This window comes from Eleginops maclovinus, chromosome 24 (genome assembly GCF_036324505.1).
Source record: "Eleginops maclovinus isolate JMC-PN-2008 ecotype Puerto Natales chromosome 24, JC_Emac_rtc_rv5, whole genome shotgun sequence".
In the NCBI taxonomy this organism is placed as follows: domain Eukaryota; kingdom Metazoa; phylum Chordata; class Actinopteri; order Perciformes; family Eleginopidae; genus Eleginops; species Eleginops maclovinus.
In genome coordinates, this window is record NC_086372.1 from 7,544,422 (window position 1) to 7,572,061 (window position 27,640).

Below are 27,640 nucleotides of genomic sequence, written 5' to 3' on the forward strand. Positions count from 1 at the left end.
TTCTATTCAAACCCTGTAGCTTTACTTTGATTCCATCGTAAACGTGTACTTGTACAGCAGTTACACACGGGAACAGATATTTCACATTTGACTTCATATTTTTTTTAACATTAATACTGGTTGATATTTATTCAGTTTTTCTTTACCTGATTTATTGTGTTTCCTATTTCTATATTGCTACAATCTTTATACCTCCTCATAATGTTCATACTGTAAATAATACATCTGTCACATGTGTCTTTGTATGTATGTATGTATGTATGTATGTATGTATGTATGTATGTATGTATGTATGTATGTATGTATGTATGTATGTATGTATGTATGTACTGTATGTATGTATATATATATTTATATAACACTTGAACAAACTGCACTTACTGCTGTTTTCCGCTTTGGTTAGATGTTAACTACATTTCGTTTTCTTAAATACTTGTGCAATAACAATACATTTGAAACTAATCCAATCATATTGAAGTCTGATTTATGTGACTCGTGTCCAATGGTTTAAAAAAATACATAAAATAAAACAATGCTTCAGTAATGGTGTTAACAGCTGTAGATGTTGTAGATTCATGTGGAAAGTGAACGTGCCCGAGTTTCTGTGCACAATTGTCCTTATATATTTACATAAATACAGTGACACAAAGCATCAGCATGAGAAATTAGTCCTTCTTCCCATAACCTCACAACACACACAGATCCCACTGCTGCACGGAGTTACTGGACGCTCCCTGGCTGTGCTGGTGGGCGCTGGTACTTTGGCTCAATGGCTCCAGGGCTGCGGGGGGGAGTGAGGGGCTGCGCCAGGGGCCGTCAAGACCCAGATGTGTGCTGATCTGAGACGAGCGCAGACTCCTCATCTGGCCTAGCGCTCGCACCTCGTACAGCTCCACCGTTGTCTTCTTGTACCTGCAGGGACCAGACGTTAGTATATTCACCACTGGGTGCTGGACTAACCCAGTTTGTTCAAATCCACAGTATCTCATCCGCCCCCGTCATCCTCAACACCGGGACCCCCCAAGGATGTGTATCGAGCCCCCTCCTGTACACACTGCTACCGACAGCTAAGAGTCCAAGTACAGGCAGGAAGTCAACACTAAGAAAACAAAGGAGATAATTGTGGACTTCAGAAAGTCCGGCACCTGCTACTTCACCATACTGCTGCACTATTTTAGTCAAGCATTGTTTTGTCTTAGTAAGAGCTTTACAATTCAATTTTATACTTTCTTTTATATACCGACATATTTATTTATAATAGTGTTTTTTTTTTTATTGTACGCTTATTTGGACCTGCACTGGGACCTGAGTTCCCCATTCCGTTCAACCCTCATTTACAACATGTTCTGGAATGACAATAAATTGTGACTTGATCTCAGGTGAGATAAAAAAAATATGAAAAGATTGATTTAATTCTTTTGGAGAGAGGCTTTAGCAAACAAATCATTTATAGGATTTGTCAGGGAAGGAATCAAAAGGTAATGTGTATATATTGCAGTTGGATTCAATTGTGATTCAATTCAACTGTAAAAAAAACAAAAGAAGGAAAGAATGTCTACTAATTTGATTTGATGGTAAAAGTATGAATTTGTACAGAGTTTTTGTTGATAGAGTTACCTACATGCATACATTGGGGGATGTCTATAATAAGCACAATAATCACAAATTCCTCTTGACACAAACTAAAGGACTGCATAAAAGAAACAGGAGAGGTCAAAAAGCCTTTTCTACTTTAGGATAAAAACATACAACAAAACTCAGCTAACATTACTGAGAGAAAAAAAAAAGACAATAAGAAGAACATGCAACATGAAGCTCAATACAAGTACAAATAAAGAACAGATAGTAACCTATACCAACAAACAACAGTAACTACTGAAGAAATGGACTCACATTCTCAGCAGTAGAGAGGACAGCACCACAGAGACCGAGGAGGCGGCCATCGCTGCGGAGCCCATCCAGGGCTGCAGCACCAGACCCATAGGCATGAACACTCCTGAAACCCAGAAGACTGTTAACACACTGAGGGAGGACAGGCGAGGCTCACCGAGGAGCGCTCAAAGCTTTATTTATTGTGTGAATTTGGGCTGAAGTCCTGTTTTTAGGGTCCAATTTTGCAACAAGGTGCCAGTATAAACAAGATGTTTTATTTCCTGTCAATCCATGTTTGTCCAACATAACTCTTCTTTATGCTTCCTGGGTAATTTAGTAATGAATTTGACCAATTTACCAGTAAAAAAGTAACCTCCTTCTCCAACTTATGTCCAGTGGGTGACAGAACGTATGAAGTTTCTACACAAGGATAAAATAAAGAGGCCTTTGGGTGGCTCCACTTGTATATTTTATAGGAAATGGCAACAATTTTGTAACGCACATGAAAAGTTTGAATTTGTGTACTCCCTAACTGATTCATCATTTTGATTTTTAAAAGGCGAGACTTTTAGGAAAAAAGCGATAACTTTGAAGAAATAGTCAGTAATTCCAAAAAGGTGAAATCTGGAAAAAAAATCTGAAATTTGAAAAGAAAATAGAAAGGAAAAACAATTGGGAGATAAAAGGTGAGAATTTTAGAAGGAGATAATTAGGGCCCCATGAAGGAGTTACAATAATGAGAAAATATTGGGACATTTTTAAAAGTTGAAATTTAGAAAAAAAGTCAGACATTTGAAGAAAAGTCAGATCTTTTGGGGAAAAGGTGTTCATTTTGAAGAAATAGTTGGAAAATCCCCAAAAATTGAAATTACGAAAAAAAAGTGTGAGTTTGAAAAGAAAATAGAAATTTGACTGTGTGTTCAAATTAAATTAAACTGAAACAGATTCAACCAGGACTTACATTTCTCTCGACCTTTTTATCTGTTTTTGTGTTTGTTTAATTGTTTTGCTGTGATTTCATGATTTCAACCTTGTTTGTCTTTCATTTTAAATATTTTTGTACTATTAATGTTGTCTTATTCTGTTGGGGGGGGGGGGGAGTGTATTTGACACTGTATATGTTGTTAAAGAAATATTTTTGTTTACATTAGTTATCTTTATGTGTGGGCAAGCAATGACACAAATATTATATAGTATTCCTCCACTTGCGGAATAAATATAAAATGTGGAAATAAGTACTTTCTGATTTGTCTGAAGTTTGGATTCAAGACCTGTGCATTTCTGGGCTTTTGAGTTTTATTTCCTTTCCTGATTAAAGCATTTTTCTGTCCTATTGGATTGTTCCTTATCAGATATTGAAGATTTTTGAGTCCTCACCCGCAGCGATGGGTATTCCCAGCAGGTTGTAGATGAGGGCGAAGACAAAGTTGGTTCTGATCCTGCGCACGGTCTTTTTGGACAGCTCGATGCTGGCCACCACGTCCAGAAGGTCGTTCTGCAGAGAGGGAACCCTTCAGTTTACAGAAGCCGCTCCTATCTCACCCCCACCATCAGCCCCTTACCCGGATCAGGACGATGTCGGCCGCCTCTATAGCGACGTCTGTGCCGGTGCCGATGGCGATGCCGACGTCTGCCCGGGCGAGGGCGGGGGAGTCGTTGACCCCGTCCCCCACCATGGCCACGCGCTGGCCTTTTTCCTGCAGCTCCTGCACCTTTGCCACCTTATGTGATGGCAGCACCTCCGCAAACACCCTCCTGATCCCCACCTGAGACCAACCAAACAGGCATTTTATTCCATTCTGTAATATCTAGTTTTCTGTATTATAACGGGCACATTCATTAACGGGAGCACTTCAGTCCATCATATTTCAAGACAGCAATTATAGCAACTTATAGAGACACATTTTCAGAGGTGGCAGACGTACTCAGATCTTGTACTTGAGTAAAAGTAGAAGTACTCAGATTGTGTACCTAAGTAAAAGTAGAAGTACCAGAGTGTAGGAATACTCTGTTACAGTAAAAGTCCTGCATTCAAAATGTTCCCCAATTAAAAGTAGAAAAGTATTCTCATCATAATTTACTTAAAGTAGCGACAGTAAAAGTAGTCATTGTTTGATTGGTCCATTTCAGAATAATATATCTGTGTTTTATAATTATTGATCATTAAAGTGTTCTCAGAGCTTGTAAAAGTGCAGCTAGTTTTAATGGCTTTGTATACTGCAGGGTAGCTTGCGAATTTACTCCAGGTGGAACTAACGTCTGATTTAAGGGTTGATTATATTTCACATCATTAATCCAAATTTGTAAAGTAACAAAAGTTATTAAATACATGTAGTGGAGTACAAGATACAAGTACCTCTACACTGGGTGTAGTGTTTCTCTTACCTGCGCAGCGATGGCTTTGGCTGTGCGCCGGTTATCTCCAGTGATCATCACCACCTCGATGCCCATGCTATTGAGTGTGTGCACGGCTAGCGCTGACTCTGCCTTCACCGTGTCCGCGATGGCCAACATGGCACACAGCACGCCTGCACCGGACACACACCATGAGGAGAGAGAGATGGGAAGAGGGAAAGGGAATATCTTTGCATGTTTTTATCCTCACCTTCTATAGCTACCAGGATAGCGGTCTGGCCTTTGGTCTCGTGGCTGGACATGGCGGCGTCCACGTCTGCCCCGATGTGGTGACCGTTCCTCTTCATCCACTCTCTGTTCCCAATAAGGACGGGGTGAGACAGCGGCTCACCTGAGGACAAAGAAGTAAGGGGAAAAAATCAGAAGCAAACAATGAAGGTGTTTGTAAAATAATAAAAAAGTGCTTAGGATAAAAAGTGTTTTATAGAAAAATCACACTCCACATTAAATGCATAATGAATAAATACATAAACACACAATATTAAAAAACAAATTGTCATGAAATGAAGTGTAATGAAGACCAGCAGGCCCAAGGTTCATGAATTAAAGGATTCCACACAGGTCAAGTCGCAAGTATTTAAAAGGACTTTTCTCTGCCGGTGGTTTTGAGGAATCCAATTGAAAAAGGAATAAATAAAGATACAATTATTTCAAATACAATATATTAAGGATGTATATTGATACAAATTAAATTAAAAGATGTAGGAAAAGGGAGGGATGGTCTCCTCATGTGGACCCTTTTGACATTTGAAATAAAACCATGCAAATAAGTGCTAAATAGTAAATTAGAATAAATAAAGTAAACAATTATTCATTTAAATTAATTATTTCTAAATTAATTGAGGATTTAAAGGTTGAACATCTGTGGTGAAATATCACTTTTTTAATGAAGTACTGGACCTGCAGATGTGACCTCGGCGGCGGGGGGCAGGCTGCTCTCATCGGTGGTGGCTCCAGGCAGCAGGAAGTGCTCTCCGTTGGGCTGCTGCAGAAGGTGCTCCACGTTGGAAACCCGGCAGCTGATCCCACAGCCGGGCACGGCCTGGAAGTCCTTACAGTAGCCCAGAAGGTCACAGCCCAGCTCCTGCAGCACGCACACAGACGCATTAGCAAGAGTTTGACTGATACTTCCACAAAAATAGGAGCACCTCTCACCTCTTTGCAGTGCTTGGCAACGGCCATGCCCAGCGGGTGCTCGCTGCTGGCCTCTGCTGTGCCCACCAGAGCCAGAATCTTCCTGAGGGGCATCCGGGCCTGTTCCCACAGCACCAACACACGAGTGACCCGCGGCACGCCATTAGTGATCGTCCCGGTCTTATCAAACATCACCACGTTGATCTGACGGGGGCAGAAACACGGCGGAGTCAGGACAAAGGATTCATCCATGCTTGGGGGGGGGGGTCGTATTTTTTGGTGTGGTCCTTGCCTTGTGGGCCATCTCCAGTGGCTCGCCTCCTTTAATGAGGATCCCGTTCTGAGCCCCGACTCCCGTACCCACCATGACAGCAGTCGGGGTCGCCAGCCCCAGAGAGCAGGGGCAGGCGATGGACAGAACAGTGATGGAGGCCTGGAAGGCGAAGCGTACGATGACCTCCGCCTTGGAGATGTTTTGGTTGTAACCCTGTGGAGGGGCACGTGTTACTGTGCCGCACATCTAATTCTGAATCTGCTCTTGTGGAAACTCAAGTGAGCGCACCTACCGGGAAGTTCTCCTTCACTATGTCGAAGTCGACGAACCCGATGCCCAGCCAGGCCACCAGCGTCAGTAGGGAAACAATGACTATGAAGGGGACGAAGTACCCACTGAGCCGGTCTGCAAACTGCTGGATGGGGGCCTGAGCACACACAGGGGAATGCTGGTTTGAATCCTCTGGCCTCTGGGGTCAACCCTGGCGCCGCAGGCAGACATTTTTTTTTTCGCACTCTTGCGGGAATATCTCCGCAACGGAGCGAGTTTAAGTTTCACTTTCAAATGCAAGATATAGCCCAGCGCCAAACTTTCATTACATATTTTGCCGCGTGTTTGTAGCGTTTTCAGGCTATTTGTAATCTATTCTAAAAAGACAATATGGGAGACGTGTAGACTACTTTTCACTGTGGGATTTGAATAACTTTCTGAGTGATAACATTTTTTTCTTTTGGACTCATGGTCTCATTGCTATTTGTACATCCATGTGACATCCCTGTAGCCTACATATGCTGATAGTTTGGCTTGTTCTGTATTTAAACATGTATATTACTTGATATTGCAGCACAGGGTTCATGTTTTAATAACATTAAAAAAAAAGACCAGGTGAGACATACATATGAAAAAAAGGGCTCAGATCTCCAAGAGTTAAGGACTAAGTGAATGATTTATGCAGTTAAAACAACAAGTGCTTCATTTCCTGTTGACTTGAAGGAAACCTCCCTTTAAAAGCTGGAATCACTTCATTGTTAGTTGAATTTATGAACATCTGGAAACATAGTTGCCTCCAACCTTTGAGGTTTGGGCCTCCTCCACCAGTTTAACGATCTGAGACAGAGTCGTGTCCGCTCCGACGTGCGTGGCCTCCACAAGCAGGGCTCCATGAGCGTTGATGGAGCCGGCGATCACCAAACTGCCCACTTTCTTACTGACCGGCATCGGCTCCCCTGGCAGAGAGACAAGGTGCAGAAATCCTCATAACATTTTTTTAAAGTATTTTAATCACATAACATGACAAAGAGCTGATCAGAACATAAGTCTGAGGAAAACATTGCATGGAAAACCTAAACATGTTAAATACAGCAAAAACATATTTATCAGCCTTATTCTGTGAGACTGGCGAAGACGCACACAGTCTAGTATTCGACATACTCATCTCATTTTATTCTCCTTCTTCCACCACAAATTCTGTCATGCTTTTGCGTTAACACGAAAAACACAAAAAACATCAAAACTTGCGGAATGACCTGGATCTGTGTGCTATGTCTTTTATAAGAGACTCGCCTAGCCGTTTTCACACAAATCGCAGTAAACTGCGATCATTTTCCCCATAGGAATGAATGGGAATCGATTTGAACAGAGCTGAAAAACAGCCCAATTTGACCCCATACAGATTCCACTTACTTTAACACAGAACAAAAAGTACAAGTTTAAACGGTTCTCGAGACTATGGACTTTATTAAACTAATTGGATATTTTTTGATAGCTAGTACAGTTCTCACGTAGTCGCAGTTTAAGTTTTGTGAAAATGTCCCACTGTTTCACATTTTATAATGGGTGTGTATGGGAGAGCTCGTTAAGACTTAGAGTGGTGACATCACGCTCTGATCTTTGAACACACCAGTCGGTCGTTAACTGAATCCAGTGGTAATCTAAAGTAGTTCAGAAACCATGCAGGAACTAGATAATTTTCTAGTTAAAGCCATATTACCTAACTATATTCTTTGTTATAAATAAGGTTATCTTTACATTTACAGTAGAAACTTTCGCAATCAGTTTTAAAATCTTTTTTTGATGATTTGATGACAGAATATGATATTTTATTTACATGTGATTATTGCTTATTTCTATTGAATATGTATTCGGTCTCCTCTAAATAAAAAAATGTCACTTTATTATGACATCATTTTGAAAGCTATAAAATCCAACTTTAAGTCCCCAATGGCTTGGAGGTAAATGTGGTCATCCATTCAAATACCATCTATTCATTTATAAATACTTTAAAGGCAATTATTGGTTTCACAGTACATGCAAATGGACTCAGATTGCCATACACATTTATTTATAAATGGAAAAAAAGAACCAAAGACTATTAGATTTAAGTGGATTTTACTGTCCTTTTTAATCAGAAATGTTTAATTTTGCTAACATGTTTGCTGCAAGTTTTTGACATAACTTACTACCAGAAAGCTCACATAAACACTTTGGAAGGTTGTCAAACATATGTCAAAGGCATATAGATCATATAAATCCCTCATACCTGTGATCAGGGACTCATCTGCCATGGAGCTTCCCTCGATCACCTTCCCATCAACAGGGAACTTTCCTCCAGGGGCCACCTTCACGATGTCCCCCCGCTGGACCAGCTCCACCATCACCTGCTCCTCGCTGAGGCACAAACACACACTTACAGATAAAATGCATCACAAGTACATTTTTCTTTGCATTATCTGAAGGGTCCCACCTGAGGATGGAGTGGTCACGTCCCAAAGTGACCACCGTGGCGTCGGTGGCTTGAAGAGACATTAATTTGGCCAAAGCCTCGGAGGTTTTACTCTAAAAATGCAGAAACAACACATTTTAATCATGGTATGGTATTTTTAAAGTTGCAATGCTTAGAAATGTTTTCATATATAATAGATTAAGAAGCTGCATTCTTCCCAAGCAAATGTCAGATAAAACAGCAAGGGTTTGTGGGAAATGTGGTCTTAAAAACTCTTTCTGTAACTGTTTCTGGTCATTATGGTTTCAGAATTATACTGACGTTTAAAAATTTTAAACACGTAGCAGTTTTATCTAAAATAAATGACAGATTTTAAAGAATATTTTTTATGATTTACTATGAAACATTATACACTGACAAATAACATTTACATTAAATCTTTGTCCAAAGCGACAATAAATGCCTTTAAAAAATAGATTTAGGTCCAAACAGAAAGAAAAAGGGATTCATTTTTTGGGCACATTTTTAAAAACAATGACATCTGATTTTTACTTTTGCAACATGCTCTAGCCACCGGCCCAGGGCGATGAAGACAAACAGCATGGGTGGGGTGTCGAAGAATGTGACGGGGCTCTGGGCCGCTCGCTCAGCCATGGCTACGATGAGCACCACGCAGGAGTAGATGTAGGCAATGGAGGTGGCTAACACGATCAGCACGTCCATGTTGGCTGTGCGGTGTTTCAGCGAGCGGTACGCCTGCACGTAGAAGTACCGGCCCCCAAAGATCTGCAGGGAGACGAAAGCTAACGTGTTTCAGAAATCCTTTATTCGTCCCACAAGGGGAACGTTGTTACAGCAAAAGTGAAGATTTTGTGTTCTTGACTTTCAAAAACTGGTCTCTCGATATAATATTGAATACTCAGAATACAGGTATGCCTGTAGAGCCTATGGGGTTCACTGGGGGTCAGATTTGAAAGAACACCCTATTCTGAGTTGGGTGCAGAGTGCTCCCAAACAAATAGTTTAATTTATTTATAACAATCTTAACATCACACATGAAAGCATGGGATAGGGAAATCCACTTTGGGACAAGAATTGGATTGGGATGCAATTTGGGTTAATGTTACTGATGCTTTAAAAAACCCAAACCATAAGGATACACATTTGAAATTTTGCCATAGAGCATATCTAACACCAATAATTAGGCACAGGATGGGATTGGTACCTGACCCTTACTGTTCATTTAGTCCCCAGGGAACCATCGGCTCTTTCTTACATGTTGTATGGGAGTATTATACTTTTGGGGGAAGGTTATTAGTACCCTTACAGATTTAATAGGGGAAGATTTCCCAAATCTGGCTGACAGGCTTGACTGCAGCTAAAAAGATTATAGACCAACGTTGGAAACCTCCTCCTGATATTCCACTGGCTTTGGAGTTTTTGGAACATTTCTTACCTTGAACTATCTTCGGCAAGAATCAACGGTGCAAAACCTGATACAATTTTAATGTGGACAGATCTGATATCTAACTTAAAAGAGTTCCTGATCGAATAAGAATGCTATCCCTGAGGGGATATTGTTGTCCTGGTGGTTGTTGGAGGAGGGGGGTAAAGGGATTTAATTAATCCAAAATGTTGTGCAACATGGATCTGTACGGTGTTGTAATTGAAAGAATGATGATAAACTTTGTGTTTTTTTTAAGGTAAAGGGCATGCATGTGATATTTCAAATAAAAAGTTATTCTAATCACAAATTACATATTTGAGTAGAAAAGTAGCAGCAGTAGCAGCAGAAGGAGCAGTCTTTTCAAAATAAATGAAGTGTAACATGTAGGTAGTGTGGTAGAAGCTAGATATCAGAGGTAAAGTATATGGGATTATATAGGAGGACACTGAACAAACTGCTGTCCATCATTGATAACCCCTCACTCTACATTTGACATTTAATTAAATATTATAATGTAAATATTCAGTGTATTCTTGCACACTGAAAGTAAATAATATCCTACTTTTATATTGTGTTAGCTGTAATTTAGCCCTTCAGTAGTGTTTGATTTGTCAGATAGTTTACATAACTTTTATATTTCCACTCTTAGTTATGTGTTTGTCATGATCTTAGTTTTGTGTTAATAGCTTCCGGTTTTATTTTTTGTGTCTTGTCTAGTTCTACTTCCTGTCCCCCTCCACAGCTGTGTCTCCTCTTGTGATTAACCTTCAGTGTATTCATCTTTTCTTCCCTTTTGCGCTGTGTTTGGTTGTTGTCCCTGTTCCCTCTGTCTGGTCTCTGGTCCACATGTTTTTGGATTCCCCAGGTCTGCCCGTTGTCTCCTACCTCTTCCCCGGTTGTTCCTAGTTTTATTTTCTATTTGAGATGTTTGTATTGTATAATTGTATTTTTTGGAATCAATAAAGCATATCTTATCTTATTTCATTTTTATGTTATTTTTTAAATGTTTTTTTTAATTTATTTTTATGTTTTTTTTTTTTTAATGTTTATGTTTAACCATGTGTTGTTTGAAAGTGAATGCCATGTGTGGAATAGACAAATAAATAACAAATATATTGCACTTACTTACAGATTCTCGACAGAGTATTCAAATTGTCAAACTAAGAAGGCAGCCAGTATTAATAATAATTTGAACTATATTGCACTGAAGTGGTGTTGTAGACTTTGTTTAGTTTAGTTTTAGTTTTTTACTTTATTGCACTTGGGTGTAGTTATTACTGTTCTATTAATGACCTTTTAGCTTTACTAAAAATGAACCAATCACAATCTGATTATTACAGAAGGGAAACCCCTGAGAATAACTACAAAGCTCTTGAGGAGCTCTCCCTGTACCTGCACAGGTGTGCAGAGCAGGAAGAAGGCCAGGTTTAGCAGGGAGAGGCCGGGCAGCAGGTTCTGCTCCGCGGGCATGGAGCCCCCATGCTCCTGGTGCTGGCTGTCCATCACCATCATGTAGACCATCAGGCCCATCACAGGCAGGCCGAACACCAGGCTGAGCAGGAAGGAGCTCTTCCACCTGCAGAGACACGTGTCCATTATGTAGAGAACAGACGTCCTTTTCCTGGTTTATCATCTGCTACCTCTGCCAAGATTACTGTGGATTTACATGTTTGAAATTTTCTAAAAGGCAAACCCTGAATAAATTCTATGTAGATCCTGAATTAGTGTGGTTGCTACAGCTAACAGAGGAGAGACATGAGTACAAGTTACCTTAATTTATATTAGGGATTTTAGCAATGAAAAGTGGATCCTAATCAAAATGATTTGCCAACCTGAAATAATTTAAACAGCGTGATCGGAATTGGGGGGTCACTGGGGGATTCTGTTTGTTACACAGTTAGTTATGACATTAAATGTAGCTACATGTAACTTGTTAGACGGTTATATCAAAAGTGACTTACATACACTCAGTAGTGTGGACAGTAGGAGTGGGGGAAATAATCGATACAGCATAGTATGGCGATACTTGGCGTGGCGATATGGTATCGATACATGTTGCCAAGTATAGATATTTTATTATATCAACTATTCATATTGCAAATCCAAATTCAACTTTTGGTAAACAATTGTTTTTTCAATCCACTAGATGGTGCTGAGCTATGGTGACCCCAGTGGACAGTCCCCACAGGAGCAATTTCGGGGGAATTGTTTTGCCCAACGACATGCTGACTGCGGTGGGGATTGAAAGAGAGCTGACCACTTCAGTCCAGTTCTGAGGTCTTTACACTGGCTTCCTGTCTGTCAGAGAACTGCTGGTTTATAAAACGGTTTAGGCCCAAAATACATTATTGATCCCCTGCTACATTATGAACCATCCAGAACTCTCAGGTCTTCTGGGACGGGTCAGCTTTCCGTCCCCAGAGTCAGAACTAAAAAAGGAGAAGCAGCGTTCAGTGATTATGCTCCAAATATCTGGAACAAACTCCCAGAACCCTGCAGGTCCGCTGCTACTCTTACTACTTTTAAATCCAGGCTGAAAACATTTCCTTTTGCCGCTGCTTTTAATTAAACTTATCTAACATTGCACTGTAACTTTTATTCTGCATTATAACTTTTATTCATGTATATTATACCTGTTGTGATTATTTTATTATCTTTGCTTTTAAATGACTGTTTTTAAATGCCATTTTATAATGTGTTTATGCTGCACTACTACTTCTAAACTCTCTTAATGTTTTTTCATTTTTTAAAAGCACTTTGAATTGCCTTGTGTTGAAAGGTGCTATATAAATAAACTTGCCTTGTCTTGAATCTGTGCTCCCCTGATCCGAAGACCAGCACACTTACCCACCACCTCTCAAATTATCTGTTGCTTTTGTCTTGATTCCTATGGGTATACATGTTTATGTTTGTACACAAGGTGCCACTAAAATAACACGATACATTAGGGTTAGGGTTAAACAATTGGGAAAGTGTATAGCTCATAAGCAATTGACTGTGAGTTCAGGTCTTTAGGCTGGACAGTTTTGTCATGTAATAAAGCAGGGGTGTCCAAACTTTTTTCCCTGAGCACCACATACAGAAAATCATATGAAGGGCCGGGCCCCTCACTAGAGGTGAGGTATACTGCCTCATAAGTTAAGTTATAAGTTAGCGAAATTAATCAAATGTAGGTAAGTTATGATTGACACTTGAATATGCTTTAAGAAAACAGCCTATATCACAGCTCTCTGTAGGGCTTACTTTATTTTGTTGGAAGCTTGTTTCTTAAAATAGAAGCCTCAGATTGCTTATAATAAGGTGAATTATGAATATTTCAAGCTTGTTATGTAAATAATTTATTAAAAAGAAAAGGGGGCTCATGGCCCTCCTGGTCCTCAGCTACACACAGTTTTGATCGTTGTTGTTTTTCTGTTTTTTCGTGTTTGTTCGTCTGTATGCGTGATTTTTATAAATTGTTTTGTTGAAAAAAATAAGAAGTAAAATGGTTTGTAACTGTTGACTTTTTTTGCAAAGAAATAAGAAAATATGAAAAAAGGAAAAGTGGCGTCATTAAACATGAATACTGTGTAATATATTTGTACGTATATATTTTAAGAAGTACAATATAAGACAAGCACAAGTTTGTGTGGGCCAGTTCAACACCCCTGTAACAGAGGTTTGGGCATTTTCAACTTGTTATGACAATGATTTTAAACCAGATACTTGCTGTCGGATTTCTTCCGTGTGGTCGAGGTTGTTTTTGTAGCCCGCCTTCACCAAACTGGCCTCGAACCCCAGACTCTGGAATAAGAAATATAATCTGCACTGTAACATCAAACACTGACATGAGAGGAGGTTTAAACGGAAAGAGATCGTTACCTGAATGATCTTGATGATATCTCGGGCTCCGAGCACTTCCGGGTCGAACTGGATCTGAGCTTTTTTGGTTGCGAGTGCCACGGAGGCCCCGAGAATCCCTTTGGTTGAGGTGAGCTTGGACTCGATGTTGTGCACACATGACGCACATGTCATTCCTGTTATCTACGAGGAAACAAATGTGAAATAGGTGACTTTTTTGGTGATATTTGGGTAAGATGTTGATCCTATGCCGACTCACGGTGAGTTCCAGCTTCCCGTGTGTCACTGCGTTGTCCTCTATCAGCGTGCCACCAAATCCTAAGTCTTCTATGAGCTGAGTGACGGCAGCAGCATTCATGATTTCTGAATCATATTTCACCTCCGCCTTCCCCGCCATCAGTGACACCAGCACCGTGATGATTCCTACAAGTCATGCATTGCATAAGTACCATCAAAACACACGTAGCTTACCACCTGTGATGTCTTTACCCTTGTGTTTGAGCAGGTTCCTCTCTATGTTGGCCACACAGGAAGCGCAGGTCATTCCCGTTACGCAGATGAAGCATTTCTGCACTTTAACCTGGCTGCTGGGGGCCGGCTGTGATCCGGAGCCATTGCTGACTCCAGCCTCATTGGTGACCCCAGCCTCATTGATGGTTTGCGAGTCAGAGAGGTGAGAAAGTCCAGAGAAAACCGGCCTGGACGTTTCCTGACCCTGGATGCTCTTTGCAGAGGCAGGTTCTGCAGGAAAGAAATAAATCAGAGATATGTTTGAGGGTAGATAGATAGAGATTTACCGTGCAGGGGTTCTGTTTGCTAACAAATAGTTTATTTATTTGGTTTGTTGTTTTACTTTCCTTGATTACCATTTACCTCTTTTATTTGTTTTTATGTTTTTGTTTTTTAATAACAAATGTATTTTGGATGGTGGATGTAAAAAGAAAAAAGTCATACATACAACATAAAATTACAAATTATATATATATATATATATATATATATACAGTGGAGGAAATAAGTATTTGATCCCCTGCCAATTTAGTTTGTTTACCCACTTGAAATGAACAGTCTGTAATATTTATGGTAGGTTTATTTTCACAGTGAGAGACAGTATATCAAAAACAAAATCCAGAAATGTACATAAAAAAAAGATATACATTTATTTGCATTTAATTGGGGTAAATAACTATTTGACCCCCTTGCAAAACATGCCTTAGTTCTTGGTAGAGAAAGCCTTGTTGGAAGTGAACAGAGGTCAGATGTTTCTTGTAGTTGGTCACCAGGTTGGCTTACATCTCAGGAGGGATTTTGGTCCACTCCTCTCTGCAGATTCTCTCAAAATCTTAAGGTTTGGAGGCTGATGCTTGGACACTGGAAGCTTCAGCTCCCTCTACAGATTTTCTATGGGATGGAGGTCCGGAGACTGGCTAGTCCCCTCCATCACCTTAATGGGCTTCTTCGTTAGCCACTCCTTAGTTGCCTTGGCCGAATGTTTTAGGTCAACGAGGGAGTATTCTGAAAAGACGGATGCGCATCACTTCTGTTGTTTAATGTATGACATGACAATGCAGGCAATTATCCTTTCTTTTAAGTTTAATAATGATGTTTGATAGTGAATGGAAGGGAAGGAGGTTATCAGCCAATATTCTATGATACATGGCCATCATCCCCTCGATGCGGTGAATTGACCTGTCCCCTTAGCAGAGAAACCCCCCCCAAAGCATAATTTTTCCACTTCCATGCTTGACGCAAGCATGGAATCATTCAGAGGTTCATTGCCAGACTTCAGACGGCCTGTGTGTCTTCTTGAGCAGGGGCGTTGCAGGACGTCCATCCATTACAGCGTAGTGTGTTACCAATAGTTTTCTTGGTGACTGTGGTCCCAGCTCTCTTCAGATCATTAACAAGTCCCTCCTATGTAGGTCTTGGCTGATCCTTCAACTTTTTCATGATCATTGATGCCCCAAGAGGCGAGATCTTAGATCGTGGAGCCCCAGATTGATGGAGATAATTTTGTGCTTCTTCCATTTTCTAATAATCAAACCAGTTGTCTCTTTCTCACCACGCTGCTTTCTGATGATCTTGTAGCCTATTCCAGCCTTGTGCAGGTCTACAATCTTGTCCCTGATGTCCTTGGACATTAGTTCCACCATGATCACAAGACCTGTCTCTGGTCTTGCCATTTGGGAGAGGTTGAAATAGGATTTATTGACTGTGGACAGGTGTCTTTTATCCAGGTAACGGGTTGACATCAGGAGCACTTTCTTAAAGCAGGAGGACTTATTTAACAGCTCCTTGGGAGCCAGAATCCTTGTTGGTTGCAAGGGGATCAAATACTTATTTCCCCCAAATAAACGCATATCGATTTATATCGTTTTTTTAATGTATATTTCTCGATTTCTTTTTTGATATTCTGTCTCGCACTGTTAAAATAAACCTACCATAAAAATTACAGACTGTTCATTTCTTTATAAGTGGTTAAACTAATTAAATGGGCAGGGGATCATATACTTATTTCCTACGCTGTATATATTGTAGTAATAATGATATGATGTAATGAGTAATGATATACAATTTGTAATTGTAAATGTATATTGTATATAGACATATATTTAGATGTACATTTTGTTAAAAGAGAAAAAAACAAAACAAAAATAATAATTGAGTTTTTGGGAGAAGGGGTGGGATTAAATAGGTGTTAAGTTCTTCCCACCACTTTTCGGATGTGCAATCAGGTAGGTTTTTTTGTATTATTGTTTTTACACGTTCGAAATAAAGAGATACACATCATTCATTCGACAGATGCAGATACTTCCAGTGTCAGATTTAACAGTAAAATAGTTCAATAAAAGGAGAAATGTAAGAAAATGTGTTATTGTAAATAAGAATGAACAACCAAGACATCTCGGTAGTTGTACCAATGACTGATTTTGAGCTAAATCGTGTAACCTAACTCGACCTTGACAACGGGAAATGAAAAAGGAACATTAAAGAGTCGGCTTGTAATCAGCCTGAGTTAATTCCCCATCTTGGCAAGCGATTTTTGGGATTAAATCCAACAAGAAAGCCCGGGCCGGTGTAAGAGCCCTCCATGTCAAAACTCAAGAGTATACTTGTCTGGTTTCCATGGTAATCACTCGAAAACTGAGGTGAGGTGCACTTGAATATATTGGCAGGTTCTACTACTAGCTTTATACTTCCACATAAATGCTACCTTTCTCAGGTTTGATGAAGAGGTTATCATAGGTTATAAATAGGGAACATTTCCTGAATGCTTCTTAGTTTATCGTGCTCGAGACGACATGGTCTGCTGGATTAAATCTCTTCAATGACAACACAAGAGGGGTTTCAGGAATCAGAACCATAGGGGCTTTTTTGAGCTGAAAACAGTTCAATGTTACCTGTGTTCCCAAACCAACTGAAGATATATGAGATCCAAAACTGATGAACCACAAGGGAATATGGATTATATTCTGTAATGATAAAAAAAAATATCTCCTCATCTAACCCTTGCATGAAAGGAAATAACAAAAAAAAGGTCCAACTATTCCTTAAAGACTGGGTTACACAACAAATGAATATATTTGTTTCTAATAATTAAAAAAAAAAATGTTTCTGTATAAATTATTCAGGTTTGTTTTACAATTATTTGTATTATTATTTGTTTGAAATATGTTTTAAGTTTTACATTTTTGTTTTACCATTTGTAGTCTTTGAAATAGACTTTCAATTTAATAAATACTTTATCTAACTTTAAAAATATTTCTTTATTCTTTTTTCTTGCTTTCTGGAATAGTAAAATTAATATCTTATCTTTGTTTGTCCTTTCCGAGAACCAGCACCTTATCGTGGTGGAGAGGTTTGTATGCCCCGATGAACCTAGGGGCTGTGTTGTCGGGAACCTTGTGTTCCTGGTAGGGTCTCCCATGGCAAATTAGTCTCAGGTAAGTGGCCAGACAAAGATTGGTCCAAAAGACCTCATGAAAAACAAACATGAAAGCGAGGATAACCGGCCCGGAGGAAGCCTGTGCCGAGTGTCTGGTGGCCGGGCACAGCCCGAAAAAGCAACGTGGGCAACACCTCCACTTCCCCGTCCCGCGGGCCCAACACCTACGGGAAAGAGCGGTGGGGTCGGGTGCGCTGCCAGAAGGGTGGTAGTGAAAGCAGAGGGTCTCGACGGACCAGACCCAGGCGGCAGAAGCTGGCTTTGGGGACCTGGAACGTCACCTCTGTGGGGGGGAAGGAGCCGGAGCTTGTGCGGGAGGTGGAGCGTTACCAGCGTCAGCTGTGGAACCTTACTTTTTGATAGGGGTTGGACTCTACTCTTCTCCGGAGTTGCCCAAGGTATGAGGCGCCGAGCGGGTGTGGGGATACTCACAAGCCCCCGGTTCAGTGCCACTTAGTTGGAGTTTACCTAGGTGGTCGAGAGGGTCGCATCCCTACGCCTGCGCGTTATGGGGGGGAAAACTCTGACTGTTGTGTGTGCTTATGCACCAAACAGCAGTTCAGAGTATTCGGCCTTCTTGGAGACCCTAAAAGGAGTCCTGTATGGGGCTCCTGAAGGGGACTCCTTAGTCTTGCTGGGAGACTTCAACACACACGTGGGCAATGATGGAGACACTTGGAGGGGCGTGATTGGGAGGAACGGCCCCCCTGATCTGAAACGGAGTGGTGGTTTGTTACTGGACTTCTGTGCTAGTCATGGATTGGCCATTACAAACACCATGTTCCAACATAAGGATGCCCATAAGTGTACGTGGTACCAGAGCACCCTAGGTAGAAGGTCCATGATCGATTTTGTTATCGTATCATTGGACCTGAGGCCGCATGTTTTGGACACTCGAGTGAATAGAGGGGCGGAGTTGTCAACTGATCACCATCTTTTACTTCATCAGGAAGCTCAAGCGAGCAGGAGCCCCCCCCCCCCCCCCCCCCCGTCATGCTCTCATTCTACCGAGGCGCCACTGAGAGCATCCTCAGCAGCTGCATCACGCTGTGGTTTGGAAGCTGCACCGCCTCCAACCGCAAGAGCCTGCAGCGCATCGTGAACTCTGCCCAGAGGATCATCGGAGTATCGCTCCCTAGGACATCTACAACATCCGACTCACCCGCAAAGCACTCGGCACTTTGACTTTGACTTGATTGGTTGTGAGTTGGGTCGAGTGGCAGAGGAAGCATCTGGACAGACCTGGTAAGCTCAAACGTGTAGTGCGAGTGTGGCACTGAGTGTTTGCAGAGACATCAAAAGTGTCAAAACAGCTAAGGACTTTACAACAGGTTAAAATGTCTTGATTGATATTTTCTTAGTGATTTCATTAATTATCTAGCTGGTCTGGTTACATTTTACATGGTTGGAGTACCTGGTCAGCAGGAGGCGCTGTGTGCATAAGGTATCAATAGCTGACGCCAGTCACTAGTAGAGTCAGACGTCAGACGGTACGAGTAATGCAGAGCAACACAGACGCTGATGACTGATATCCATCCAAACAAAACCATAAACAGGGATGATAGTTCGAGGCTAGCTCTTGCTAATGAATGATGTGAAAAGGTTTAAAAAGCTTTATTTGTGTGTGAATAAGCGAAGGCTAATGACGCAGATGCTAACCTTAGCCAAGCCTGCCTGCATTTCGGAAGATATATTTAACATAGGTTTTCTCCGTTACGTTTCAAAATAAGAGTTGATATGGAAAAGTTGATTTCAGTATTAAAGTTTATGACTGTTTTTGGTGAACGTAGAGTGAGACGTCAGACGGTACGAGTAATGCAGAGCAACACTGACGCTGATGACTGATATCCATGTGTTTCTGTTACTGTTCCTACAGGAATAAAATTCAATGTGCTACACAAAGGATCGGCCACAGTGTCATTCTTAACACGGGTGAACTGGGCACGTCTGGAGGAATCCCAAGCCCAGGAGGCCTTCAACTCACACCTCCAGTGGAGTTTTTGAGGCATCCCTGTGGAAGCTGGGGACATTGAATCAGAGTGGGCGTTGTTCAAAGCCTCTCTACCAGGAGCTGCGGCGGGGAGCTGTGGTCTCAAGATATTAGGTGCCTCAAGGGGCGGCAACCCTCAAACCTACTGGTGGACACCGGTGGTCAGGTAAGTCGTCCGACTGAAGAAGGAGGCCTTCCGGGATATGTTATTACTGGGTACTCCTGAGGCAGTTGCAAAGTACCGACAGGCACGAAGGACAGCAGCCTTAGCCGTGGCCGAGGCAAAGCAGTGGGTGTGGGAGAAGTTCGGAGAAGCCATGGAGAAGGACATTCGGTCGGCACCAAAGTTGTTCTGGAAAACCGTCCAACACCTCAGGAGTTGGAAGCAGGGAACCGTCCAAGCTATGTACAGTAAGAATGAGACGTTGTTGACGTCAACTGATAGGGTGTTAGGGGCGGTGGAAGGAACACTTTGAGGAATTCCTGAACCCGACAACTCTGCACTCTATGTTAGAGGCGGAGATGGAGTTTGAAGGGGGATCAACTCCAATTTCACAGGGGAAGTCATTGACGTAGTCAAAAACCTGCACAGTGGCAAAGCCCCGGGGGTGGATGAGATCCGCTCAGAAATGCTAAAGGATATGGTTGTTGAGGGACTGTCATGGTTGACCGGGGTGGTGGTTCCCCTTTTTAAAAAGGGGGATCTGAGCATCATACTACTCATTCTCCCTCCTCTCACTGCGGATTTCGTCCTGGTCGTGGAACGACGGACCAGCTTTTTACTCTTGCAAGGATCCTGGAGGGGGCCTGGGAGCAGGCTTTTAGGCAGGTGGGCGCCTGGGCGTCCTCTGGATGCCCTGTACTAAAAATAATAACAAATTGGACGGCCTACTTTTAGGCAAGACGCCCTAAAGACGCCCTCATTTTTTCCTCCGCTGTTTTCCCCGGTAACTTCGCTGAATGTGATCAAAATTTGCCAATTCAAGACGAAATCGCGCTAATAACTGTCGATGAACCGGGCAAAAAACAACAACAAAAACGTCAGGACGATGCGACCGGCAAGAGGGGGACACATGACGGAGAACAAAATTTTTATGATTCCTTTGAATAATAGGGAGCCTTTACTTTTAAAAGATCGATAAATGGATGTTGTTTGTGGAGAACAGTGTACTTAATTCCCACTATTGACGTATTTACAGTTGACAATATCCTTTATAATATTTGATTGATTTGATTTGATATGAAGGCTAAATGAAAAATAAGGCTAATTGAAAAATAAGGCTAAATGAAAATTAATTCTTCAAGTTACTGTGAAAGATGAGGAAAAGAGGAAGAACACAGACCACAAAATTTGCCCTTCAAAATGCAGGAAATACTCTTTCAGAGAGTTATGAATTTCAAAACATTTCGGGGGGGGATGCCCCCGGGCCCCCCTACAATACTCACGCCTGCGGCGCTCACGCGTTGCTTGGCCATTGAAAAAAAATTGGACACCCTGTAAAAAAATCCTAGCTAAAAGCCTGCCTGGGAGTACGCTCATCCGGCATATGCCCGGGTTCCCAGGGAGATAATGTGGGAAGTGCTGCGGGAGTATGCGGTTAGGGGGTCTTTACTGAGGGCCATCCAATCTCTTTACTCCCAAAGCGAGAGCTGTGTCCGGGTCCTCGGTAGCGGCCTCTGCCAGGGCTGCGCCTTATCACCAATCCTGTTTGTGATATTCATGGACTGGATTTTAAGGCGTAGTCATGGGGCAGAGGGTCTGCAGTTCGGTGGGCTAAGGATTGCACCACTGCTTTTTGCAGATGATGTGGTCCTAATGGCTTCATCGGTCTGTGACCTTCAGCACTCACTGGATCGGTTCGCGGCCGACTGTGAAGCGGTTGGGATTAGGATCAGCACCTTCAAGTCTGAGGCCATGGTTCTCAGCAGGAAACCTATGGACTGTCCACTCCAGGTAGGGAATGAAGCCTTACCCCAAGTGAAGGAGTTCAAGTATCTCGGAGTCTTGTTCTCAAGTGAGGGAACAATGGAGCGTGAGATGGGCCGGAGAATCGGAGCAGCGGGAGCAGTACTGCAGTCGCTTTATTGCACTGTTGTGACGAAAAGAGAGCTGAGCCAGAAGGCAAAGCTCTCTGTCTACTGGGACATTTTCGTTCCTACCCTCACCTATGGTCATGAAAGATGAGTCATGACCAAAAGAACGAGATTGCGGATACAAGGGGCCAAAATGGGATTTTTCCGCAGGGGGGCTAGCATCTCCCTTAGGGATAAGGTGAGAAGTTCAGTCATCCGGGAGGGACTTGGAGTAGAACCGCTGCTCCTTGGCGTTGAAAGGAGCCAGTTGAGGTGGTTCGGGCACCTAGTAAGGATGCCACCTGGGCGCCTCCCTAGGGAGGTGTTCCAGGTACGCCCAGCTGGGAAGAGACCGAGGGGTAGACCTAGGACCAGGTGGAGGGATTATATCTCTTCGCTGGCCTGGGAGCGCCTTGGAATCTCCCAGTCAGAGCTTGTTGATGTGGCCAGGGAAAGGAAAGTTTGGGGCTCTCTGCTGGAGCTGTTACCTCCGCGACCCTGACGGATAAGCGGGAGAAGATGGATGGATGGATGGATGGATGGGGTTTGTGTAAGTTAGACAAACAAGATAAATAAAAAAAAACTGAGGCTTAATAATTAACTAACCCTAACCCTTAACAATGAATCAGTTAAAGTTGCAGATTAAAAGATTTAAAAGATTTTAACTATAATAATAATAATTAATAATAATAATAATCCATTTTACTGATGGAGCCCTTTTCCATAAACTCAAAGACACTTTACAGAGGTAAAATTCATCAAAACATAATTAAAACAACACACTTAAAATATGAATTTAACGTTGATGCCAATGTAACGGTCCTGATTTGAAAACGAGGACAGGCATTTCTTTTAAAAATCAAACCTCTGACATTAGTCAGATTTATTAAGGATTAACCCACAAAATGTAAATATAATTCAACATCTGGCCTACTTTCAAGTGACGCATCAAAGCCCATGTCCTCGATCGCGGCCCTGAGGTGCTCCGGCTCCGTCAGGCATGGGTCAAAGGTTATCGTTCCCTTTTCCTCCTTCAGTGACACGCCGATGGCGCGCACCCCGGCTATCCCAGAGATCCTCCCTTCTATGGATTGCACACACGAGTTGCAAGTCATCCCTACGATCCAAACGTCTACAGTCAGCGTGTCTCTCTGCCAGAAGCCTGCAACATACCCAGATGCATCATGGGATATTAAAGAGGCCCCAAAGCCCATCTCCTCAACGCAGTCTCTCAGCTGTTCCTGCGTAACTACAACAGGTTGATGCACAATCAGCGCTGCGGCGTCCTGAAGGGACACCTGGATGTGTGCAACCCCAGGTAGAGGACCGATACGTCCCTCAATGGCCTGCACACATGACTGGCAGTGCATACCCTCCACCCTGATCTGCACCGTCGACTCTGCGCTGAAGCCCATGCTCTGCAGCTCCAGGGCCATCTCTCTGGTGGTGATGACTGAGGCATCGTAGTCCACTGTGGCTAAGCTGCTGTGTAAAGACAAGCTGGCTGCAAGGACTCCATCCAGGCTGCAGATCCTGCTCTCGATAGTGTGGGTCTGGTGCTCCGGGGAGAGTCCCAGGAGTTTAAGGGTCGCCCTGGAGGCGGTTTTGGGCGGTTGGTAGAGCTCACTCTGACTCCCGTATTCATAGGCCAGGTTGTCAAGGCCTTGCTGCTCGATGTGAGTGCCATTCTCCTGGAGAAATGAGACACAAATTAACATTTTTCACGTCTACCATCTTATGGAGTGTGTCAAAAAACATTGTTTATCAGTGTATTGGATGGCTCTGACCTGCACACACATAAATGCCCCCCTGCCTTTGCTGTTTATTATTATTATTTTAATTGATTTGATCTTATTTTGGCTATGTTGATACAGCTGAATGAAAATCGAAAAATTGTTGACCAAAATGTGAACATGTACAATGAAACTGAATCTGAAATAAAAACTAAGTTAAGAAAAAATAAACATTGTTCAAAACCTCCAACTTCAATAAGAAAAATAATTATGACTAACAACTGATCCTTTATGGAGCTGGATGGGGATTTAGTATGTGTAAAAGTCATGTATTAAAGGAAATCAGGTTTTAGTCTGCCAGGTTTATAATTACTAATCAACTTTTTATTTTGAAATTCAAGTCTAAGATCCCATCAGACCAAATTACATATAAGGATTCATCATCTGGATTTCTTTTGTTAATTCAAATATTGAGACTAAATCATATATGACAGCCTATCGACTTGCTTTATTCCCATTCTGTTATTGTGTTCCAATTTTTAAACACATTTTAGGACTTGTCTGGAAATGATTTAATGATGCAGAAACTTTTCCAACCAAAAAAAATAGATTCTTTACTTTAACAGACATTTAGGATTCACAACAACTTGAGCCAAATGTTTAATGCCTTTATGAGTTTATGTGCCTAAGAAGTTGTAATATGTGACTTAAGCTTCGTGGGTAAAACTACAGTTTGTCATACCAAGAGTTTTAATCTCCCTGTGAACCGACGAAGCAAAGACACCCCCCATGCACTGGAATCTGTCTTTAAGGTCTCTAAGCCCAGCAGTGGCAGTCAGTATGGGCTTGGAGTGGGAATCGTAGGGTCGCCGGTTCAAGTCCCCAAACAGACTTGAAATATGGAAAGTGGACTGCTACTTGGAGAAGTCCCAGTGCAGTTCCTGGGCCCTGCTGTGGTGCCCTTGAGCAAGGCACTGGACATCTCCAATCCCCCCTCCCCATTGCTCCCCGGGCGCTGCACGGTAGCTGCCCACTGCTCCTAGTACCAGGATGGGTTAAATGCAGAGGACCAATTTCACTGTGTGTGCTCTGCTGTGTGCATGTATGTGACAATAAAGAGGGTTTCATCCTCCGATTCTTCTTCTAAGAAGCCTGAGCCGTTATACTGAAGGAGATGTTAGAAATGAACTGCAAATGAGGGGGCGCTAAATTCAAAATAAATAGTTAGAATCCCACTTGACACTTGACACCCCTCCAATAAGTTATAATCTGGAATGGGAGTCCAACAGAAAAAAGGTGCAGCATATTACATGTCACATGACCTGATTAAGCCTCCCAACGTGACTCTGCTTAAAGTCAGTATTCACCAGCAACCCCCAGGACGGAAAAGAGAACTTTTGTAACCCAGCTGTACGCAAACAGCAAATATACATTTTGTATGGAGGTTCACTCTCATGCTGCTTCAATTCTCTGAATAAATGCCTCTCATAAAGATTAGTAATGCCCTTCAGAAGTCTTGATTTGTTCGTTAAAGAATTAAATGCAAAAGATAGTTTTGTTTTAGAAAATATATTGGTGTTGTGTTTGAAAGCAATAGTTTTTTCCAGTATAATCAAAGCACGGCTCTTGAAAGTAAACGGTACATACCTCTGAGTTTATTGTCATGTTTCCTGAAAGTATACTACCTGACATGTTCCTTTAATATGTACAAGAGTATTTATTTGTTAACGTATTATGATTTAAATGACTAATTCTTGAAATATATAAAAGCACACTCAGAGTAAACTGTTTTATTTTGAAAAGAAAGCTTTTTGAAAACCAACATGACTTAGTTCAAAATGTTGTTTCAAAACATCATCTCTTCCCGACATGACATAAAGTTGATTTGCTACCCCTATTTCTCACTGTGATATTTGTTTGGATCGAGACTGAATCCATATCTGGATATAAATAAATGCCTCTGATGTAGGTATATATGCACAAAAATAAAAATAAGTGTCCAAGTCCTTAACATCTGTCATTAAAGGAATATATAAAAATAAGTCTTCTGATTATTCTAAAATCTAAATTTAACAGATCATTTTGTATCTTTGTGTAGTATATCTCATCATTTTGAGGGCGATCCTCCATTATGCCTGATTAACATGCTCTAATCTCCACTTCACTTCACCTAAAAAGCTAAAACAGTGCTGCTTTATGAGGAGTGTGTGTACTCTTTAAGTTCGTCTGATAGTCTCCCCTCAATCCCAAAATAGGACAAATAGGCCAGTTTGCACATCTGTCCACATGTTTTCCCTTCGTGTTATGGAGGCAGACACAGGCCGTGGTTAAATGGTCTAACTCCAGTGTGTCTGCAGCAGAGGGGGGATTATCTTTACCACCTCACACTGTAAATTCTGTCCTAGTGCCCTTACTATATTTTATGGTTTGTTTATTAGCCATAAATTGAAGAAGGAGCTCATTTAGCTTCAATTACAATTACGTTTTTTCACGCTAAAAAAAAGTGCAGTTTATGTTTTCAACAACAGGTGGAGTGTGGTTGGATTGTGAATAAAAAGTTCCTAAGTGCTTGTTTTTATTCTCTGGGTTTTGTTTTTTTTTTGTCTGGTGTGATTTTGGAGAAACCATGATTGTGTCTGCGTGAATCGTTCTGAGATGAGTTGCATGATATTCATCTTGGCCTTGGTCCAAAAGCACACACAAAAGGTGTATTCATCCACAGCAACCTGAGCGGGATGTTACAGATGATACATGAGCACAATCTCTGATTGCACTTCCTCACAATCAAACTTTTGTCCCGTGCAGGATGGGTGGAAGATCCCCAAACCAAACGACCAACAAGTGTTTGTAACCGATTACATTTATTTTTAGCTGTGGGCTATTTAACATTACATGGAGTGTGTAGACAAAAGGGATTTCACTTTTGAACCTAAATAAGAGGTACAACTAATAAAAAATATGGGGGGGAAAAGAAGATAGTTAGGTGAAGTAGAAATACTGTAAGTTTTCCAATGGTGGAAAGTAATTAGATTAATTAATCTAATTAATTACTGATAATACTTCAGTAAAATGTGGAGGTACTTACCTGTGGATTTCCCTGTGTTGCTAATGCCACTTTTCAGAAGGGAAATATTGTCAATTGATTGATCAAGACATTGTGAAAAAATCATTAAGATCCTTTTGTTATAATAACAATACATGGTATTTATACAGCGCTCTTCCTGATGCTCAAAGATGCTTTACATACATTACATGTTACTTAGGAGACACTTTTATCCAAAGCGACTAACACGCAACACTGTGGACAATCCACAGGAGCAATTTGGGGAGAAAGAAAGAAAGACAAATGGACTTTTATTGATCCCCGAGGGGAACATTTTAGGATTCCACGTTTTTTGTACACACACATGCATTTGATGTTATACAGTTACGTACAAATACACTCAGTTATATGTCTTGAATCTGAAGATGAGCGCACTAACCCACTGAGCCACGGTAGCCCCTTAGTAGCCGTAAGAAGCACGTACCGGAATAATACTGCATTGTAAGTAAAGCTTCAGAGAAATGACCCCATATAACAACATTTATGAAGTCACTCGATTATTACTGACGCATTCATTTGTACGTAGGATTTTAACAAGTTTAATCTAACAGAAATACGTGTTTTGATAGTTAAGATCCGTTTTTCCTGTATGCAACATCTTACTGTTTTCAGTTCCCTGTCATATAAATGAGTACACAAAAGTCACAGTCCCTTTTCTTAATAAATCTGAACACCAGTTGCAGATATCCATCAGCTCGCGGAGGCCTACCTTGCACAGGGGCGCGCAGTGTCTCGTGCTGCCCGCCGCGTGGACACTGCAGGTGCAGTCCGCTTTACACTCCACCATACAGAGCTGATCCCCCGCGCCTCGCGACTCCTTGAAGACATACTTGGAGAGGTTTTTAGGCGACTTTGGCGAAAACATGTTCGAGCAGCTTAAATTTCGTTTACCTTATCTTTACCAATCAATGTCGGAGGGCAAAAGTCCGCAATGGCCGCGCGCTCCGGGCCGTGCAGCGAGATAAGAGCGCAGCGCAGAGCCCGCGCGCACTCCTAAAAAAAAAACCTCATTTTTTTGGTGCTCAGCTTTGAGCAGGTTTCTGATCAGAGGGAGTCTCTGAGGAAGTTGTTGGAAGCACATGACTCCTGCA

The 27,640-nt window shown here is 41.7% G+C and overlaps 1 protein-coding gene across 2 annotated transcripts; it reads right to left on the reverse strand.

Annotated features, from left to right (window-relative positions):
• On the reverse strand, nt 1-27,505 carry atp7b (ATPase copper transporting beta). Of its 2 annotated transcripts, XM_063878104.1 has the most exons (22): nt 27,441-27,505; nt 27,259-27,366; nt 22,648-23,404; nt 14,194-14,445; nt 13,964-14,127; nt 13,726-13,887; nt 13,574-13,647; nt 11,257-11,440; nt 8,970-9,203; nt 8,439-8,530; nt 8,235-8,362; nt 6,767-6,921; nt 5,988-6,122; nt 5,714-5,908; nt 5,443-5,625; nt 5,188-5,371; nt 4,478-4,618; nt 4,258-4,400; nt 3,435-3,638; nt 3,250-3,367; nt 1,894-1,996; nt 1-912 (listed from the first exon to the last, which is right to left on the reverse strand). In XM_063878104.1, exons 2-22 carry the CDS (start codon nt 27,334-27,336, stop codon nt 687-689), a joined length of 3,912 nt encoding a protein of 1,303 aa, XP_063734174.1. In that variant the 5' UTR covers nt 27,337-27,366; nt 27,441-27,505; the 3' UTR covers nt 1-686. The 2 variants fall into 2 exon arrangements, with proteins under 2 accessions (XP_063734174.1, XP_063734173.1); XM_063878103.1 differs by having other exon boundaries at nt 27,259-27,503.
• Nucleotides 27,506-27,640: the final 135 nt, after the last annotated feature.

Coding starts and splice junctions, on each gene's coding strand:
- atp7b (XM_063878103.1), bottom strand. CDS start 27,414: ATGTTTTCGCCAAAGTCGCCTAAAAACCTCTCCAAGTATGTCTTCAAG. Junction 8,531..8,969: donor GGCTAGAGCATGTTGCAAAA/GTAAAAATCAGA, acceptor CTGCATTTTTAG/AGTAAAACCTCCGAGGCTTT. Junction 913..1,893: donor TCCTCTCTACTGCTGAGAAT/GTGAGTCCATTT, acceptor TGGTCCCTGCAG/GTACAAGAAGACAACGGTGG.